General features: G+C 42.1%; 2 protein-coding genes across 4 annotated transcripts in view; both read left to right on the forward strand.

Moving 5' to 3' along the window:
• Nucleotides 1-7,263, forward strand: part of LOC117396785 (voltage-dependent N-type calcium channel subunit alpha-1B) — a 112,816-nt gene extending 105,553 nt beyond the window's left edge. For all 3 annotated transcript variants that reach the window (XM_058986715.1, XM_058986717.1, XM_058986716.1), the window contains 3 exons: nucleotides 821-1,043; nucleotides 2,127-2,347; nucleotides 4,286-7,263. In XM_058986715.1, coding sequence (XP_058842698.1) covers nucleotides 821-1,043; nucleotides 2,127-2,347; nucleotides 4,286-4,801 — 960 coding nt within the window. In that variant the 3' untranslated portion in view covers nucleotides 4,802-7,263. The remainder of the gene's footprint in view (nucleotides 1-820; nucleotides 1,044-2,126; nucleotides 2,348-4,285) is intronic.
• Nucleotides 7,264-8,395: 1,132 nt separating this feature from the next.
• Nucleotides 8,396-20,825, forward strand: part of LOC117396745 (collagen alpha-1(I) chain-like) — a 75,417-nt gene continuing 62,987 nt past the window's right edge. Inside the window, exon 1 of the mRNA XM_058986720.1 lies at nucleotides 8,396-8,944. Coding sequence (XP_058842703.1) covers nucleotides 8,803-8,944 — 142 coding nt within the window. The 5' untranslated portion in view covers nucleotides 8,396-8,802. The remainder of the gene's footprint in view (nucleotides 8,945-20,825) is intronic.

Genomic DNA, 20,825 nt, shown 5'->3' on the forward strand with positions numbered 1-20,825 from the left:
CCTTCCAGCTGTGACTGTGTTCTCTTAGACGCTTACAAAGATAACATCCAGCTTCTTCAAATATCAAACCAGAGCTTGGGGCACAGCAGAAAAAAAATCTACATGATGTTAGAATTTAAAACTGTAATAAAGAAGTGCGTTTCAGATATCCTATCTGCTGAGGTGCACAGATGTCTAAAACAGGCTTTTAACTTGAGCTTTTTTTTCTTCTAATCCTTCCAGCTTGTGCTAAAGACAAAAAAAACACACACACAGTCTCCACCTTTGATGGTGCGCGCACCTGGTGTTATATTTACACGCCGTCAAAAGAGATCCACAAAATGCACAATCAAACAGGAGCCAAGTGCCTTTGTATTACCACGAGCAAGAGTCCTGCCAGCTGCAACAGGTGGAAAGCCTGCTCTGGTGCAATCACACATTGACTTTTCACACCATTAAACAGAATGTTTGTTTGTTTTTTTTTCTCTCATATTATATTTGCAACAGTGAACGTTGCCACCGAAAGTCCTGCCAGCGCATGGGTTATTTTACAGTGATGTCTTTTAGATTCCTACAGTATTTAAAACATCAAAGGAAAAAGAAAACCATGAAAACAATAGGCTGGTTTGCAATCACCAACACTGTCTATCCGTTATGTACCACAGCTGTAAACTCTAAACACATGCATAAAAACAGCAATATTAACAGCTTCTGTCCAGCCCACAGTGTATAAGTAACAAGGATGGTGTTCATCAGTTTGGGATCCATCCAGCTGGATTAAGCTCTGTTGTACACAGCACTGTTCTGTATTGATGTGTGTCCCTCTTGTCCCCCACCCCAGCCGATCCCGGACTCCAGTCCAATGAAGCGCTCCGTGTCCACGCTGACCCCACAGCGCCCCCTGGAGGTGATCCTGCAGGATTACTCTCTGGAGCCCACGGCCCCCGACCGGACACACCACCACCACCACCACCACCACCACCGCTGCCACCGGCGCCGAGACAAGGACAGGAAGCAGCACTCGCTCGAGAGGTCCCCCAGCCGCCAGGCTAGCAAAGACGCAGGTAAGGGGTCTTGACTCATCCGCTTCACCTCAGACTCCACCCTGTATCCTCCTGTTCTGCACCGTTAATTACATTTATAACTGTGCAAGAATCCCAAAGGAACTGGATTCTGCTGCAGTAAATATCGTTCACTCTGAAACGCACTTTGTGCACTTTAAGTGGGTTCTAGGAGTCCGCTCCCTTGTTTTGGTAGGGTGCACATTTAGGACTGAGCCCTTGCTCCAGTCGACACACTGCTGTATGATCAGGACGTTTCAACAACATAAGCCTGCAATAAAGCACAGGAAAAGCATTGCAAAGCATGAAGAGGTCAAGCAAATAAACAGAAAACATGGCAAATCATTGTAAACTACGGTGAATGCACAGGAAAGCTGAAAAATGGCCTTGCAGATTACAGAGCAAAATGACAGTAGAAAATGACTGTGATAAACTTTTATAAGGGGAAGAGTTCTTTTCATTTGTTACTTTTCTTCATTCTTACTGTTGACCTTTTTTGACAGATGCACACACTTAACGTGCATGCTGTCAGGAAGGGACTGTCAAAAAGCAAGTCTTCTGCTCTTCTTATCCAAGCCTTTCCAATATTGCAGGATTGGAATGTGATAAGCTTCAAAATTTTGATACTTTTAATATGGGTTAGTTAGTCACCTTTTATTGAGGCAGGATTTGTGGAAGTATGGGTTGGAATTAGGTTAGACACAGTACATTTACAGCCATGCACAGCAAAATTAATGATCACCTGATGCAAACTTATACAACATAAACAGACTTAAGAATAATTCTGCACTTATTTGTGTGAGTGTTTTGTGCCTATGTGTGGATGGTCCGCCACATTTAACACATGCCCTTCACTGTACAGTTCACCACTCCCCTTATAAAAGTTTACCATCATACATTTGCACAGTAATTTTGCACTTTTTCCCATGGTGATACTATGCATTTACTATAGTTTGCCATCCCCTCCTTTAACTGTACTTTATTACACTTTACTGTGCTTTTACTATGAGAAGCTTTCCTAAGGGTTGGACAGCTCTCTCAGTCCATGTCCTAATCTCTGGTGTCTGGTTTTCTTTGGGGTCTCAGGTACGCCCGGTGACCCAGCATCCACCACCCTGCTAGGGGAGCCTGCGTCGCGGGACAGGGGGCGCGAGAGGGGGCGGTCCCACGAGAGGAAGCATCACTCCTCTTCCTCGGAGAAGCAGCGATACTACTCCTGCGACCGCTACGGGAGCCGAGACCACTCCCAGCCCAAATCCAGCAACCCGAGCCGCTCCACCTCCCCCTGTGAGGGCCAGGACAGACAGGTGAGGAGGGGGTCTGTCCAGGACTTCCAGGACCAGACTATAACTGTGCATGTACTAGACTCAATGGGACAGTGTCATCATGGCCTTTACTGCTGCACTCTATGAGGAAAGGAAAGCTGGGAATGAGGTCTATTTCAATGATCTAGGCATCTGCTCGCTCGATTTATCAACCTCACTGTGGTTTTCCACCAGGGTTGTTTTGTGTTTTAACCATTATCAGCTTATTGCATCATAGAGCTCTGAATCCCCAAGCTTTATACTCCAAATCGACTTCACCTTTTTTTTTTTTAATAAAAAGTAAAACACCCAAATAAATAAATTAACAGCTTCCCCTTTAAGGCTAACAATGATTTAAAAAAAAAAAAAATAGCTCTCCTGATATTTGTACCCCAATATCTTCACGAGTTTGCGTATTTGGCGCCACCTGGTGGTTGTGTATTGAAATTGCATTACACCAGACTAGCTAAGTGCACGAGCGAGTTCTGATTGTATGTCATACATGTTTGAGAGTCATTTCTAATGCACTGGGGACTTGCATGTGTAAACTCCTGGGTAAAATCATTTCTAGAATAACTTTTTTTTTTTTTTTGTCTGTAAAAAATGTAAAAAGCATTACAGAACTAAAAACACTTTCAGAATCACCTTAGGTGTGCTTGTGAATTAATGTTGTTTTGTGGGATATATTTCAAGTAATACCTTCAAATCAATTCCACCTGGCATACAGTCCAATATGATAACAGATTCACGCAAAAGTATTTAAGGTTTTTTTTTATCTCATTAGTGACTAATCAATAAAGCTCACGGGTAGACTGCGAACTCAATTTATCAGATGAAAACGATAGTTTAAAAAATACTTCTGCATGAAACAAACATGAATATATTAGACGTCATGCATCGCAGAATTGATTCCAGGTAATACTTTCTGTATCATTTATTATAGAAATGCTTTAACCAGCAATGCATTAACTAACGTGGACATGTTAACACCTGCTAACTGTGTTGTACTGTCACTTAAACCTGGACCTGCTGATAACCTCTGCATGCCTTTTTCTAACTTACCTTTCTGCCTTGCTAACATGATTAATTGGATGTCTAAATGCATGGGGGCAGACAGCAGGGCTTGTTGATAGATCAGACTACAGCAAAGGACAACCAGCATTGCACTTTACAACATCAGAACAGATTTCCTATATACAAGAGTAGTGTAAAATGCTCTTCCCTGTCTTGAACATGTACAGTAATGATCTTAACCGCAAAACACATGGGTGGTGTCTGTCTTCTGGCAGTACCAGTACCGTTGCATTATTTTCACATGGAAAAAGTTTGCAAATACAACAGGCCTATACGGTTATCTCCTGATACAAATTAACCAGCATATGGTTGTTTATGTGTCTTGAGAAACAGTAACAATTTGCATGCCAATGTTCACTTTTAGCTATATTGTACAATGCAGCGCACACAAATTCGCGCCAACCCAGATAAACAAAATCAAAACTAAATGCAAAGATAAACTGGGTGTGCAAACAGACGTGAGCCTAAATGGTTCAGTGTTTGATGCATTGCATTTGACACGCCATCAGAAAAGTAGAACCAGATGCTTTTCCGTCTGCCCTCGTCAGTCTAACACTAATGCTTCTAACGCTTTTCTACTTTTATCTGGCCTTCATTTACTACATTTCTTTTTCCAATTCTCCTCCTCCTCTTCTTCTTCCTCTTCTTCTTCATCTCCTTTTCTGTGCGTGGTTCCTTTGTTTCCGCATTTCTTGTGGCTGTCCCTCTGTGGCTTTGTCTTTCCTCCTGTGGCTCTGTGCGTGTGCGTGTGTGTGTATGTTCCCTTACCCTTGTGTGTTCTTTATGAAATCACCTCGTGTGCGTCTTGTGTCCACGTCATGCGTCTTTTTTTTCCTTTTGATTTGCTTTGTTTCCATTTTCATGTAGGGCAGTGGTTCAGTTAGTGGGAGCCCGGTGATGTTGAGCTCTGGTGCGAGCACCCCTTGCCGAGGACGCAGGCAGCTGCCTCAGACGCCCCTCACCCCCCGCCCTAACGTTACCTACAAGACGGCCAGCTCCTCCCCTGTGCAGTTCAGCGCCGGCTTGCCCAACTTCTCTCCGGCCCGGCTGAGTCGAGGCTTATCCGAGCACAACGCTTTGCTGTGCGGAGACTCCCAGAACCAATCCCACGTCGCTGTGACCCGCATCGGCTCCGACCCTTACCTGGGACACAGGAACGATTCTGATGGGCCAGAAGACATGCTGACCTTCGAGGATGCTCTGGCCTCCAACATGGGACGAGCCCCCAGGACTTCTTACGCGGTCTCCACCCCAACGCAGCCCCAGCAAAGCAGGGGGGTTCCCAACGGCTACCATTATGCTGTGGGTGTCAACGCGGGCCCCGGCTCGGGCACTAGGGGGCGCCGGTACTATTACGAGGCGGACCAAGATGATTGGTGCTAGCATGGCTTTAAAAACAAAGCAAGGTTCTTGCAGAGTTTTATGCATTCAGTGAAAAAAGAAAAATCGATGAGTTTTATCATCACTCAAGGCTGTAGTTTTACACTGTTGTTGTATGTATGTATGTATGTATGTATGTATGCATCTGTTTTAAATGAAAATGAAGAAAGGAAAAAAAAGCATGTTCCGAAGAAAAGAAGGATCCATCCTGGATGAAGAGATACATTTCTGTATTTCTATATAGATATATAGATATACTGATGTGTATATATTTATGTAAGTGCTGTGTTTTATTCCTCTCATGTGTCTTTGCACTGAGGCAAAAGACATTCGATGATGTGGAAAGAAATGCACGCGATGATTCAAAATGCTTTTTTCTAGCCTGCTTGTGCTAATGGTTCCAGAGAAGAAAAACTACACAAAGCAGAGCTAACCCTAAGGACATGAACCACAGAGAGATCACTGCAGATTGGGTTGCAGATTTTTTTTCTCTCTTTTCAAGAAAACATACAGATGAGGAAACACATGTTTGCTGTATTCAAAGGAGTGCAGAAGTCTTGAGAGTAACTGTTTTGAATGGAGCCAGTCATCAAATAGCTGATAATGCACTACCATGTTTTCTCTGCTTACCTACATAGTGTTTTACCCTTTATATAAAAGAGCTACGTTGTCCTCCCTATCCAGTAGGGAGTTCTGCTGAAATGGGAGACTTTACTATGGTTATATTTCAAGAAATGTTGTTGATGTGCTGCTTTGCAAACATCATCACTATTTGACTTGCAGTAAAAAAAAAAAGAAAAAAAAGGAATTTGTTTTATATCAAGCTATGGTAGAACTTTTCTCTTTTCAGTGTGTGCATTTTTGTAAACTGTATTAAAACAAAAAAACAGACAGCGTTTTATGTAAATGGCTTTAGTTGTCGAGTTAGGTTTACTATTTCTGACTGACTACTCCAATTGTTGACTACCAAGTGCCTGACCCTTTAAAAATATCTCACAGTAATGATGCAAACCACTTTCTTCAGTGCATCAGAGCTCAAGAGTGGGGAACCTGGAAGGTGTGTGTGTGTATATATATATATATATATATATACCGCTATATTAATATATATGTATAAGAAAATAGATATTTCAAGTCAATTTGGTTAATATACTAACCTGGTTAGAACCTAGCAATTATTTGTTGCAAAACAGAAAGCCGTTGGAGATAACAGAAAGACTTGTATTTGTTTGTGTGGGTGAATGATTAAAAAGGAGGCTTGTGAATTTTGTACTGCTGGATGGGGGACAGAGTTTCCCAGAACCTACTGTAATTGCTGTAGCAGTGCAGCCCAGCGGAGGCTGTTAACAGAAACATGAACACAGCTGCATGTTCAAGTCTGTAACTTGATGTGAAAGGTTATGAACACAGTGTCGCAAGGTGTATATTTTTGTTTGAGAAAGCATTGCTGTTGACTTTTATTTGAATGCAGTCCTGCTGAAGGGACGCAAGGACGCAACAGTGCGCTCTTCGAGTGAAGTGCGGTCTAAAGTTTGTTTGAGGTCCAGAGTGTTGGAGGCTGTGCAACAAGACGGCAGTCTGAAATGAACTTCAGCTGTTCTGTAGCTTTGCCTGCTGGATCACCCTGTTTCAGGCTTCAGCATGGTTGTGACCAAATATTTCGTAAAGAAAAAAAAAAGTTTCCTTAAATAAAGGCACAATGTTTATTTGAAAACAAATTTTGGAAAAAAAAACAAAACAAACAACCACGCGCCATTTCAAAACGTTCAGCCAGTTGACAGCAGTACGGCTGATACACGCATGCATCTGTTGTACTCAACTCAAAAGCGAAAGAGAATGTGTTTGTTTTTATTGTATTAATTATGTTGTGTGTGTACCCCGATATGTAATACCACTGGGTGGTTTGTAAGCCCAGGGTGTGAACTGCTTGCCCGCCCTGTGTGAGGGCGGTCGTGTTTTCTTGTAGCAGACAAACGGGAACAATTCTTGTACATGCATACTTATCTATTTCTATTTGACCCATTTCAGAGCCCCTTTTTGTCACAGTGGGGCGGCTTTGACCAAAAACTACCCCCATCCCTCCACAACATCCCTCCCTTTTCCGTGCAGCCTTTTTCAGATACAATTGTATCTACCCCCTCCAAATTCCTTACAGTCGGTTTGCCAAACTTCAACTGTACCAATCAATTTCTGCATATTAATACCAGTTTAATAGTGGCTGTACTCTTTGCATAAGTAATGTTTGCATGTTATATTACAAAAAAAGAAGGTATGTGCATGGAAATATATTGTTTATCTTCGTATTTTTTTGATACGCTGTATTCATCGGGTGTTCATTTTTATTGATCTTTGATATAAATTGGAGGTTTGTGGCAAAACTTTATATTAAAAAAACACACACACAAAAAAAAACCAGTGTTGGAAAATTATTAAAAGTTCCAACCATGCAAGCAACTGGAACAAAAGTCCTGTGATAGACTAGTTTGCTGCCTGATTCCTATTTATCAGCCAAACTTTGAATTCTGCAGTTGTTTCTACAGTTACTTTTTGTATGAAGCGAAGTCCTTGAACTAAAATAAAATAAAACTTAGAAAAAAAACACACCCATGCTTCAGAAATTCTTTCTTCATCCAACGTGCTTTGCATTGTCCTTGAGTAACTTCATAGGTCTATGCGTGGAGCATCACATGTGGACGTTTTATTTACAGGACATGCACAAAGTGTATTGTATTTGAGGATCTATATATTCTATAAAACACAACACAACATGCTTATAAAAAAAACTATTCCAATGAAAATAACACTAGTTTGTGATTTGACACTTTGAATAATATAATTTACCATGGTGAATCTACACACACAAAACAAACGTCATGCGTGCATATGAGGCTGGCTTGCTCTGTGTAAATGTATTTTAGAAAATGAAATAAAAATAAATCCAGTATATGTACTGCAGTAGTACACTATACTGTCTATGGGCTGCTCCTGTACACTGCACGGGGCTCCAGGATTCTACGAGGAGGTGACGTGTTTGCTCCAGTTTCTGTAATAGATAATCGAGCAGGTCTACGATGTAGTGTAGATGTCTAGTAGAGAACAGGACAGAGATTCTAGAGGGGTGGAAAGGTCCCAGGGGAACGTTTAGGATGCAAAGAAGACGTTTGCTGTTAAAATGAAGAGGCACGGCCGCCACAATTCAAGAGTCAATTATTACAGAGAGAATCAATCACTGTGTTTGGGCAAATATATATCCTAAATCTTTTGCATTAATTTTCAGCGCAAGCATATCAAAAACCAAAACAATAGTTGAGCAATTACAAAACATTTCTGACAATAAGAAAATGTAATTTTAATTTTGCAACATTCCTCGCAATTAGACTTCTTGATATCACCGTCCTTTGCTTTGCGCTGACCGCTCGTTATGCATCTCCTGCAGCGCCCAGGTGTGCACAAGAGCCCAGCAACGCGCGCGCAACCCGGCGCGCACTTTCCAGCGAGGGAGTTCCACCCGGCGGGAGCGCGCACAGCCCCGCATTCTGCCATCGGATTGGTTCAAAGTGAGCTTGTGGGTGGGGGTACCCCAGCTAGTATCCCCACTGCTGGAGGAAAGTTGAAGGCTTGGCATTCGTCTTTAGTACTGTACTCTGATAGTAATAATGTACTGTAGCAGCCAGCAACCACCGCCGTAGCCAAAGAGGTGAAGCTTGCCAAACCACTGCTGCGGCTGTAACTGTGTTTGCATTCCCGGCGGTGCATGAAAAACAGTAATCCCGAGAACAGCGCCAAAACTACTGAACTTGATTGAATTGCAAATTCAGGGAAACCTGTCCCCAAAAGTTTGCATAGACTTTACTATACAAATCAATTACCAGCAGTGAATGGATAACGCGAACACAACTGGGCTGCATTCATTATATGCTGAAGAAAAAAAAAAGTTTGTGTTTGTTTGTTTGTTTGTGTGTGTGTGTGTGTTTGTTTGTTTTGTTTTGTTTTGACTGCTGACTATGGAAGTGAAAAGCATGGACTGGGGAAAGCTGAAGCTGGTCTGCATTTCCATACTGGTGCTCACTGGTTTCCATTCTGGCCTGACTGGTTCTGCGGGACTGGAAGATTCGGGCGAGCTGGGGTCTGGGATGATACTGACAGGTAAACAAAAAAAAAAGTTTCATTTCATAACGTACAACATTTAATACCTAGAAAACCACCAATCCTATATGCATTAGTTAATATTTATATTGTATTTTTTTCACTGATCTGTTATATCGCGTACATTATAGGAGTCAATTGAATTAAATATTACAGCAGTATTGTTGTTCATGCTGATTATACTGCGGGCTATTTAAAGAAACACATGCATGTAAGTTGGCTTTGAGTTCCCCATAATTTACAACCATGGCGTATTGTTGTTCTGTATGTTGACTAGCCTCACATAGCGTGTTTATGTGCTCGTGGGGATTAGTATTGCATTATAGTCTATCTGTCTGTCAGCAAGTAGCTCCAGGTTGGGACTTTAATTCATTTAGATAAAAAGTTGGGCGGGTGGATTTTACACCCTAATTATATCATAACTGCGGTATGCCATAGTACAAGCATTAGTAGAGGAGGGGCAGGGGAAGGCATGCAAATTAATGTAAGTACCTCCATGTACAAGCAGGGTGGGTTACTTACAGAAATGTAAAGAATTAAAAACATTGTTCCTAGCTTTAGAATGTCCAAGCACAGTTCCAAATGCAAACCTTTGTTTTGAAACCCTCGTTGCATTCCAGGATTGTCATTGTGTCCCGCAGGCTGTTTAGAAAGCCTTCTATCACAGCACCGTGCTTTCTGCATGCTACTTCAGACTTCCCCACCGTTCTGTTTCTCAATGCAGTAAAGCAGGCGTGATTAATGTTAGCAGCTGTAACATTGCCTTTCATGTAAATGATGCTAACCGCATAGTGCATGGGCTTCACTGTACAGGCGCAACTTCCTGTACTCTGCAGCAGCATCGTAAGAGAATGTCCTCGACCTGTACACTTCACTTGAGAGATCTGCTTCTCCCGTTTCACAAAACTGTCATTTTGTACAGTGCTGCCCTATATTCATTTCAAACAGAACATTAGATAGGACACTGCACTGTACTTTTCTTGTCTTGCACTAGGAGTCGCTGTTGTGCAATGGGTTACAGGTGTAAGACCCCAGGTTTGCTGTAGCATTGCTCTCTATAGTACTGTACTGCATTAATAATTACCACATGGCTCTGACTAGACGTGCTAATAGAAGCTCACCATCCATAGAGCAGGTGTGACTGTTATGAGGCAGCATCAGACACATGGTTAATAATTAAACACACACCTTTTCCTCCAATAGCATGTCATTCTGTGAAAACCAGCTATGTATAAGCCTGTGTCCGTGTATAGAGCAATGCTGTTGCACATGTGATTTTGCAAGTGCACACTCATTATAATCTTTGCTTGGTGTCCAAGAATAGCTGTTAAATATGGTAGCATATTTTTAGCACCCTAACATGCCAATTAATCTGAAGGCACCTTAATCTTCATCACTATACTGGAAGGAGAAATAGAAGAACAATACACTAATGCACACTATTAATGAGAACTCCTTTCATTGCTACCAGCGCCACGTACAGTAAGGATCACTCTGCTCCGTCCCTGTGCTGCTCAGAACGGAGGGGTCCCCCTGCAGCGTAGACCAGTAACCCTCCATAATCCACGTTCTCCCTCTCAACCCTTCTTCAGCTTCTTCAGTAGGAAACATGATATTTCTGTGTCTCATTTTTAGTGGTGGTATTAAGTAGCGATCTTGCTGCTTCTCAATGGAATTTGTAAACGCAGTAGAATTCTCGCTGTATTTCAAGTGAGGATGCTCAGCCTGCCTGGGTATTCGCTAGAGCCACGTGTTGAGAAAGGCATTCCTCCCGTGAAGAGGGGATGTGAATTTCACTGTGAGAAACGCAACCCAGCTCCACAGCAGCTGCGCGCCTTCCAAATAAACAGGGTCATTTTTACTCCTTTCACCCTGAGAAACTGCAGCAGCAAAAGAAAATAAAAGCATCAAGAAACAGAGACCAGCTGTTAACGGTCGCTGCCGAGAGCCGTCTCCAGCTGTCTACAGGCCTCTGTTTTTGTTTTTTCCCAGCCAAAGAAAGTACTAAGTGGATTATTATTATTATTTATTATTATTATTATTATTATTATTATTATTATTATTATTATTATTATTTATTATTATTATTATTATTTATTATTATTATTATTATTATTATTATTTATTATTATTATTATTATTATTATTATTATTATTTATTATTATTATTATTTATTATTATTATTATTATTATTATTATTATTTATTATTTATTATTATTATTATTATTATTATTATTATTTATTTATTATTATTATTATTATTATTATTATTATTATTATTATTATTATTTATTATTTATTATTATTATTATTATTATTATTATTATTATTATTTATTATTATTATTATTATTATTATTATTATTATTATTTATTATTATTATTTTTGCTTAGAAGACAGTGCCACCGCTGGCCAAATAATGTTACAGCGCGAGAACAGGAAAAAAAAAAATCGACAAACGATTGCATGAAAAGAAAATGCAAAGAAAATTCCACCCGTGCATAACAAGCAGCGTGCAAAAGCATTGCGATTTTGAGTTGGAACAAAAAAAGTAATGATGATGGGTTTTGAACTGAGGCATCTCGCTTGGCGGTTTTTTTATTTGTGCAGTTTGGTAGATGTGTACGGAGGCTCTTCCAGTGTGTCGGTCCTGTCTGCCTTTATTCTAAGCTGATCAAGCATGCCACAACTACAGTACACCAGCAGCCTTTGCAAGGCCTGTTGACCTGATTCCACTGTGAGCGGAAGGTGAATCCGAACTTCATCATGCAGCCAGTGACCTGGCAACAAAGTGTCCTGTCGGGCAAAAAAAAAAAAAAAAATCCCTGCCCATTCAATATTTAAAGCCATTTGGGTCAGTGAACTACAATAACACTTAATTAATTCATGTATTTATTTAGCTATTCATTCGTTTCTTGCCTGTATTTCCTGTAAAAAGAAGTTCATCATTTGCCTGTTATTTGTGTAAGAGGCAGGACAGGACAATGCAATCCGCTAATACGAGAGTTGTGGTCATTTTAGACATTGTTAGCAGTGTCTTAACATTCAGCTTTCCGGGTGATGAGGCTCAGTAATACAGGCAGCTGAAGAGCTTGGTACATTTTATGCCACTTTGTTTGTGTTCAGGATGCCTGTGCAGTGAAGGAGAAGCCAGGGTATGAGGGAATGAACATGACAAATACTAAAACGCTGTGCAGGCATGACTGTTTAACCACTGCTATTGGAGCGAGTCGTGTTTGTGTTGTGATGGAAGTAAAAAGCAAACTGGCTGACTGATGAGCTGATTTCGAAATCTGCTTTTAAAAGAACCGAAATAGGCTGTTTCCCAGCCGTCTAGTCCCTGTGACGCACTGGACTTCTCTGATCGCCGTGCTGGCGTTTAACACGTTCTGATGAAAAGGGGGCTTCAGGCACCATATTAGGGCAAAGAATCACCAGACCACAAGCACTGTTTATTTACTGTATGTAATGAGATTGCTGCCCTTGGACTGTGTTCAGCTTGTACTGGCAGTGTTGAGTTTAATACAGCAGTACCTGATACCATATGTGGCTTGATTCTGAAATGCCAGAGCAGTGGCCATATGTCAGTTGTTAAAAACCTTGCAGATTTAAGGCCCTGCTTGGTAATATATCTAATCAGAGGTCATCTCAAACTATAGATAATTCCCCTATCCACTGGGTCTTGAAGAGAAGAATTTAGGAACCTTTTATTTAAAAAGCAAAACACAAGATTGGTGTTCGTTTTAGCAGAGGCAGCGTTTCAGCAGAATTATTGTGCTTACCCACTCCCCCCGCTCCCCCTCCCCATTTTAAGGTGCTATTGTTAACCTTCAGGTATTTCCAACTGTAAGCGATGTTATACAACCACTTAACGTTCATTTATTTTTCAGTTTCAAAGTTTGAAAGAATGTTTTTCAGACGCTCTAAGTGACTTTGAGAGGATAAGCAGACAGGCGAGGGTCTCGGAACAGCGGGAGTCGCTGGGAGGTGCTGCTGTCTGTGGAGATTAACGATGCCTCATTCACACTGACACCCAGGAGAAAGGGAGTCCAGTGAGAAATGAGAAGAGGAGACAAATGAGCAACTCTCGGACCAAGGGACTTGACTAGTCTCTACGTGACTGATTCATGTGTAATGAAACTGCACGTAGACGCGCTATTATATAGAAACCTTCCCTGCTGAGAGTCAAAGGGCTGATAGCAAGCGCTCGGTTGGCAGGTGTTTCTGTATCCTCGACTGCATTAATAATGGAATAATAGACTTTGCTGCAGTACAAACGATGCAACAAGCCCTTCTTGAATATGTGTGTCTGTATAGTGCCGTCGTTACACTGGAAGCCACAGAGACGTTTTAGGGAGCTGTTATCTGTAGTGGTGTTTTTATTATAGGCTGTTAAAGTGCTTTTGAGCCTAGCAGTGAATGGGGAGGGCTTGTTTACAGAATGGTATCAGAGAGTTTAGATTAGCGGGTGTGGAAGCTTTTTGGACTGTTTGTATCGGACTGTCTTTGATTTGCATATTCCAGACGACTGTTCTGCTCTCCTGTGGCTGAGAGAGAGGCAGTGAGCATTATATTGAATTAATGTGATCAGTTATGTCTTATTATTACATAGCTCATTGTCTATGTGTCCTCCACTATAAAGGGTTTGTCTCCATGCTTACATGTACTCTATCAAATATGCAAGAAATGTCAATTAAATGCATACACATTTTATTTCAGTTATGAAGTAGTGCATTGTGTGAATTTAAAATTGCACGCATTGTCAGCACTATGTATTTAACCACATATAGCTTCATTTATATGAAGTGTGATTCTGGGTAGGACAGATATTCGAGGATTCAGCAGGCTGTACAAAGCTACCTACCTACCTAATTCAATTAAAGCTCCCAACCATTCTGGCTTTCATCAGGCTGTTAGTAAATACTTGAGAAGCGGTGATGCGTCCTCCATTTACCAAGAGGAGAGACATTTGGGTTTTATTTATTTCTGTATCATTTTTATGTGTCCTGTTTAAGTTCAAACCCTGCATGTTTACATTAAGGTTTGAGTTTACAGAGGCCACACTAGTTCCTGCTGCGTGAGCTTTCTGGAGGGGAGAAAGCTAAATGTGTAGCTGTCTTCTGATCAACTGCATGACAGCAGCCTTGTCCCGCAATGCTAGCTGAGGTAACCCTCTCAAATAAAACCACTTGGGCTTTATTGATGGCTTTATCAGAAACGTCAAGTAGACCAGGAGATGGTTTTTAGCTCTCGTCTTCCCCTGGTGCACTTAATTACAGCTGGGGAATCACACAGGACAGCTCTATAGAGTTCAGAGCAGTGCTCCTATACAGTTTACTGGCTACGACGAGCAAACGTTTAAAAAAAATGCTAATTCCAAAACGTAACATGAAATGACGCCACAATGTAGGTTTATCAAATGAGGTTGAGAGCACCGCTGCACATCGTTATGGCATTTATTACTGATTGATTGCATCAGTTGGCATCGCAGATACAAGGCTTGTGTAGTGGGCGTGGCTTGTAGAATCCGTGGTGCAGAGGCATGGAGCATTGACCGTGCTGTCTCCCTGCTCTGAGATCTGACCAATGAGGTGACAGCCCGCCCATTAGTGTCACTGCAGATTTGCATAGCGCTCGCCTGCCAAGATCTCCGGGAGCCAGATCAGTAGGGCTAAGTCATTCTTATTCAGGCTTTGCCAAGTTCTGGAGATGGGTGTCGAATATAATAGAATTCGTTTTAGTTCCTCTCTTCGCAATACTTTTTTTTTTTTTTTTTTTGCATAAAATTTACAATGACATCCAGCTATTGTACTGGAGGATTTCAATCATAAGGACATTTTCAAGTTGAACTAGTTTATTATATCATGAGAACCACACTCCAGTGATACCAGCCCCAGCCGAGACAACACCAGCTTCCTGCCCTGCATCAGACCCCTTACCAGGCTGTTTGATTTGTGGCGGCTTCTTTCTTTATTTTTTTTTACTGTGTGATTTGTGTCCTGCTTTATAACGAGAATACAAGTGCTGCTGTAATGGCATTATGGCAAACGGGAGCCACGACCAAACCTCCTTAGAACTGGTTTCTGCTACAATCACTATCCAACAAATTCTTGTTGATTCTCCCCAGCCGGAGTTTTTCAGATTGGGGTTTTCCACGGGGGAAGCAGGCAGGATGTTCGGAAGGGAGCTAGAGAGAATCCGTTTCACAAGTACAGTGCTGGTAAAGGGTTAAATCGTTGTAACGTTAGATAAATACTCCTGTTAGCATTAGAAATGACTGAGGACTGAACTGTAAGGAGTCTTGACTGTACAAGTACGATAAGCGAGGACCAACACTGTGGATGATGGGGGGGTAATGAGATCTGCTGTATTTAATAAAAATAAACGGATTATGTATTTACTTGGCACCACACGCTCCTGGGAAGCATTAAAACTATCAAGTATCGTGATTTATCATACCGGGGCAGGCAGCTTGTTTAAAGTGGAACAGCTGTGAAATATATGACACCGTCTCTGCTGCTGTGCTGTGAGACGTGTGTATTGGATGACATCATGTTGTTTCATATTTATACACATATACACACACGCTTTGAACCCGAGCCTCTCTGCTCCCTGTCGGCACACGGCTTGCTTTCATACTCGCGCATCCCCTCCCGTGCTCTCTCTCTCTGAATCGTACGGCTTGGATTGATTCAGATGATGTCACCCCTAATGAGAGCACTGAGCAAATAAAGCCGATACGCTTTTAGGTTTGCAATTAGCAAATTGAATTATCCTTTACGGATGTGGCTTAATCGGGTTTCATCTTGCATCAGTAACATGATGGGTTGCCACCCGGTGCTCAGTGACTGGAGGAAAGTAAACATCGCGCCCAGCTTTATGTGATAAAATACTTTCATAGCAGTCAGGTAAACCTGCAAGGTCCACCCGTGGGTAAGGTAGTCAAAGATCAGTGCTTACGAGGGTCTGTGAAACAGGGGACCTTTACTATGGGCACTGTGTGTGTTCTAACTCCGCTCAGAGGGGTTTCCTAACCTGTGATCAGACTCTGCTTGAATATCCACTCAATCACTAGCAGCCTCACCAGCTCTGGACTCTGCTTGAATATCCACTCAATCACTAGCAGCCTCACGAGCTCTGGACTCTGCTTGAATATCCACTCAATCACTAGCAGCCTCACCAGCTCTGGACTCTGCTTGAATATCCACTCAATCACTAGCAGCCTCACCAGCTCTGGACTCTGCTTGAATATCCACTCAATCACTAGCAGCCTCACCAGCTCTGGACTCTGCTTGAATATTCACTAAATCACTAGCAGCCTCACCAGCTCTGGACTCTGCTGACTGACATAATAGCAGGAGATTGAATTTCGCTGTCAGATTGTTATTGTCCCTGGGCCAACAAAAATAATGATGAAAATGGACTAGTGGAATAGCAGGCAGTACAGTGACTGCAGTCTCCAGTGCCGAGGGGGGCTGTGTGAGTTCACATGCAATCTGGAGTGATTTTACTGGAAATGTGCTCCAGTGTCAGAACTGTCCAAACAATTAGCAATTTGAAATTTGTTGTAGCCGACACATTGGTGCATGTGTCCGCTGTATTTATTTTGCATTGCAGGGAAAACGTAAACTCGGCAAAGGTATAACTGCGTATGAGAGCTAGCAACTTGCTTTAATATGTTTTCTTCTTTGATCGATAACTTACTTGCAGGATCAAGCGTGTGTGTTTTATATGTACAGTATGTTAAACATGCTACCGGTGTCACTATGGACTGGTGTGTGTTGTTTTTTTTTGCAGTCAAAACGTCATTCTACTGTACATTAAATAACGCCTCTCCAAAAAAAACAAAAAACACACACCTCCAGTATCAAAACTCTACCAAGCTGCAGATCACCCAGACAAAGAAACACATGCATGTGACCCTCCTTTTCTTCAGGTCATGTATCTTGGGGGTAGACAGTACGTGTCTGATTGATTGTTCTTTTATAGGTTCATTTGACAGCCTGGAGATCTTTTCACTTCACCGGTGTTGCGGGTCGGACTGTAACAAACCTGTCAGATCATCGCAGTGCAGGTCCTGTCAGGTCTGCGGCTCGCGGGGTGATCTTCGGATCATCCAGCTATGTCACCTGCTTCAGTAGAGCTGTCAATCATGCCGTTACTGCTGGGGATGAGCAGACCCAGCTCCCAGTCAGACTTACTGAACCATGGGAAAGGGGGAGGCAGACACCATACAGGTTGGATCAGTTAAACATGCCCGTCTCCTCCTGTTCAAAAGAGGCCCCGTTTCTGCCTCGAATATTTACTTACCAGCTTCACAGGTCGTGCACAAGAAACACACTTCTCCTTCGAGAGAGTTCTCTTTTAAACCAGACGCAGATTTCTTTGATGAGCGTGTTTGGACAAGGGCTTCTTTATGGTCAGATTGCAGCTTGCTTTACTTGTTATTTTTTTTTAATTTTAAGACGTTTTCTTTATTAGTTGATCCCCATTGTGAAGAACAAACAATATTTTATGAACATAAAACAACAGTATTGTCTGGTTTCACAGAGCCCCTGGTTAGCACTACAGTTGACTTGGAGCCTTTTAAAGTGTCCCTTAGAAAAGTCTCCCATAGTAAAAGCACAGCAAAGTGTAATGAATAGTGAAAACACTGTGAAGTATAGGTAAGCATTGTACAGCTCAGAGAGAGATGGTAAAGCAGATTTAAAAACATGGCAAACCAGGGTAAATGCATATTCTCACCAATTAGGTGCTAATAGAAACCCATTGCAGAGGCGTCTTTGTCAGCCGAGTGATTGAAATTGCCATCTGCTTCCTGCTCCCTGTTTACCAGCCCTTGACGTGCTGCTCGGAGGCAGGATTGACTGGGGCCACCGTTCACCTTTCCCTGTCTCTCGATGATGGACAGCTTCCACCGAGTGACCCTCGCATCAGCAGCAGCGCTGCTCTTGCAGTCAGTGACTCGCTGTCCTGGTCCCTCCACTCCCCATCATGAAGCCTTGCTTTGAGCTGCTTCTCTGGGACTGTGTAACTGGAAAGTCCAGAGCCTCAAGGAGCTCGTTGGCTCCATATCTACCCATGTTAACAGCTTCCTGTGTGCAGGAGGATGAGAGCCGTGTCCGTGTAGGTCATCATTCAGTCTTTTTTCATGCACACTTAAATATTATACACATGTAGTCTCATCCACATTTAATGCTGGTAGTGGATCAGAAATGCAGTGATCTAGCCGTGGTGTGCAAGTCTCTTTTGAAGAATCAAACATTTAGTCCATCTCTCTCAGTGGGTTAAAACAAGTGAACATGCCAAGGCTATTTAGATCACAATTCTTGAGGCACTTCTCCACTTACTCATATAATGTGAGGTACTTAAGGAAAAGGCACAGCAAATTTGTTGGAGATAGTCACGCAAGTTGATGGACTCGGGTTTCTAAAGCAGTTTTCTTGTATTAAATGCTTTGGAGCCTTCAAGAATATTGTTAATCACCCTGCACTTTGTGCTTCGTGCCGCTTGCTTGATGATGAGGGGTGTGGGAGCTGCTCTTCAAGAGGAAGACTGCAGGCTGCTTTGCTCCAAGTTAAAAGTAACTTCAGAGGTAAAGTGAGCCTGGAGTATCGTTTTTCAAACGGCGCATTTGAGGTATGCATCTGAATCGGACATCTTATTTAACATTTAATGTTTGTGACACTAACGTGTTGTCATCTGCACTCTTTGAAACCTGCCTTGAGTCATGGTCTGAGTACTCGATTGATCTAATTTAATAATAAAAAAAATAAAAAAATCCTAACTACAACAAACTATAAACCGCTGCAAAGTTCACTGCAAAGATGTGCCCTTCTGACCCATGGGTTTTAACGACCGTCTCGGGAGACTCTTTATCATTTGTTATTTTCTACACTGCTGTACCTTCTGGGTCCTCGCGCAGTCCTAAACACTGGTGGGAAACTGAAACGTTGTTTATTCAGCCTTGAAACCGTCTAGACTGTACTATCGGATGAAAACTCCAAGACGAGTGCATTGCATTGCGTTGCTGGAAGACCATTTGAATTGCAACTGTGTCTAACAACTAAAATACAAAACCTCACAAGCTGAGTAAAGCAAAGTGAAAGCATGGAGAATCCCAGATGCAGGGTGAGCTGTGCTGCTCTGTTCATCCCGTTTCATTTCTATAAGGTTTCATTACTACAGACCAAGCCCTGGCCTCGGCTCTCTGCGATGAGACATCACGTCAAGCTATGGCCTGTAGATCAGCTCCATGCCTAATTGTGCTGGAGTGGCACCTTTCTCTCTAACACAACCGACTGCTTGTAGCTGAGATGCTCACTGTGTGATCTGAAGTGCACTTGGCAGAAAAAAACGAGTTTCAGGGCTTGACACATTAGCACACCGCATGCCGTACATTTTACAAGCAGCAAGATGACCTAGGAAATTCTTGGAACGCAGTCTAAATACAATGCTGGTACGCAGTACACTGCACTTCCAAGGCAGGGTTTCCATGCACAGACAAAACAGTAAACCAATAACTCAAGAGCTGTGGGAGAAACAGATAAACCAGTGTGCTTTGAACCTGGACGCATGGTGATCCCGGTCTTCTGGTAGTGGTTTTATCACTAATAGTGTTTTATTGTCTTTTGTTTTTCTCTTTGGCAATCGCCTTCCAATATTCCAACTGATTTCTTCATGACTCCTGTAGTTTAAAAGGAAAACTGAATTGTGTCAGCGGTCTGGGATGCAGCTACTGGGATTGCGAATATGTACGACATGAAACGAATAGGTTACCTTTCATTTATTTCACTCAGTGCAATCCTGCTCTGTTTAAAAACTCCTATAAAAGCCTCATGTCACGGGAAACATGGAAGACAAGGTCGCCACTGTCACACTGCTTCATATAAACGGTTCATATCGAAACGAAGGCCCCACTGACACCGCCGTGGGATCAGGCTTACAGCGAGAATGTAAATCGTAAAAACTGGTACGGGGACAGGAAATGTGTTTCCCCTCCTCACAAAGAAAGTTTTAATAAGAATATACAGTTACTGACCGGGCTGGTCTGTGGGAAGAGGGGGCTCGGAGTGGCGGAGTCTCGGACACATGTAGCCGTGATTAGAACACGATTTCTTTAAAGAATTATTTTCACGGTTCAAGGCTGCGACCAGAAATGGGGGGGGGGGGGGGGGGCTTAAATCATTAACTAAAGCGAGTGAGATTTAATTACAAGAAGGCTTAAACAGGTCATTTTATTGGTGTGTGTTATTAGTTAAAACAGCAGGAAATAATAACAAGCTTTCTTAAAAATAAACTCAGCATGACCTGATTTTTATTTTATTTTTTCAACTTGAACCAAGCCCCATATAATTAGATTACAAATGCTGATTTTCTGCAGGGTTGCATAATTATATTTTTTCCATCTTCTTCTTGCCGTGTCCCTGACACATTGTTTTGACAGTTTTCTTTCACATGTCATTTCCTGCTCTCGTCCAGCAGCGTTCCATGATCAATCCTGCCATTCACACTGACCCGTGACTAACGTCCTAAAAACAGAGCGGAAGGCTTTTTAGTAACAGGATTAGATCTGCGTTTCTGCCAGCAGTTGGCGTGTTTTTTGTTTTAAGGTTAAAAATAAAAATAACGGTTAACAGTTAATAAATAAAAAGTGCCCATTAAAAACGTGAATGATGCTGGATTACCTGTGTAATGCTCACCGGGTCCTGAAAACAAGTTTCAGCAGAGATTTCCGGACAGCATTACTGAGAGAGTGAGAGTAAGAGCAAGAGCGAGAGAATAGACGATAACAAAACAAATTGTTTCCTGTGACAGCCCTGCAGAGCTGGGGAGCCATCAGGTGCTGGGGATATTCATCAGGGAATCGGGCTTTGTAA

This window comes from Acipenser ruthenus, chromosome 15 (genome assembly GCF_902713425.1).
Source record: "Acipenser ruthenus chromosome 15, fAciRut3.2 maternal haplotype, whole genome shotgun sequence".
Lineage (NCBI taxonomy): Eukaryota > Metazoa > Chordata > Actinopteri > Acipenseriformes > Acipenseridae > Acipenser > Acipenser ruthenus.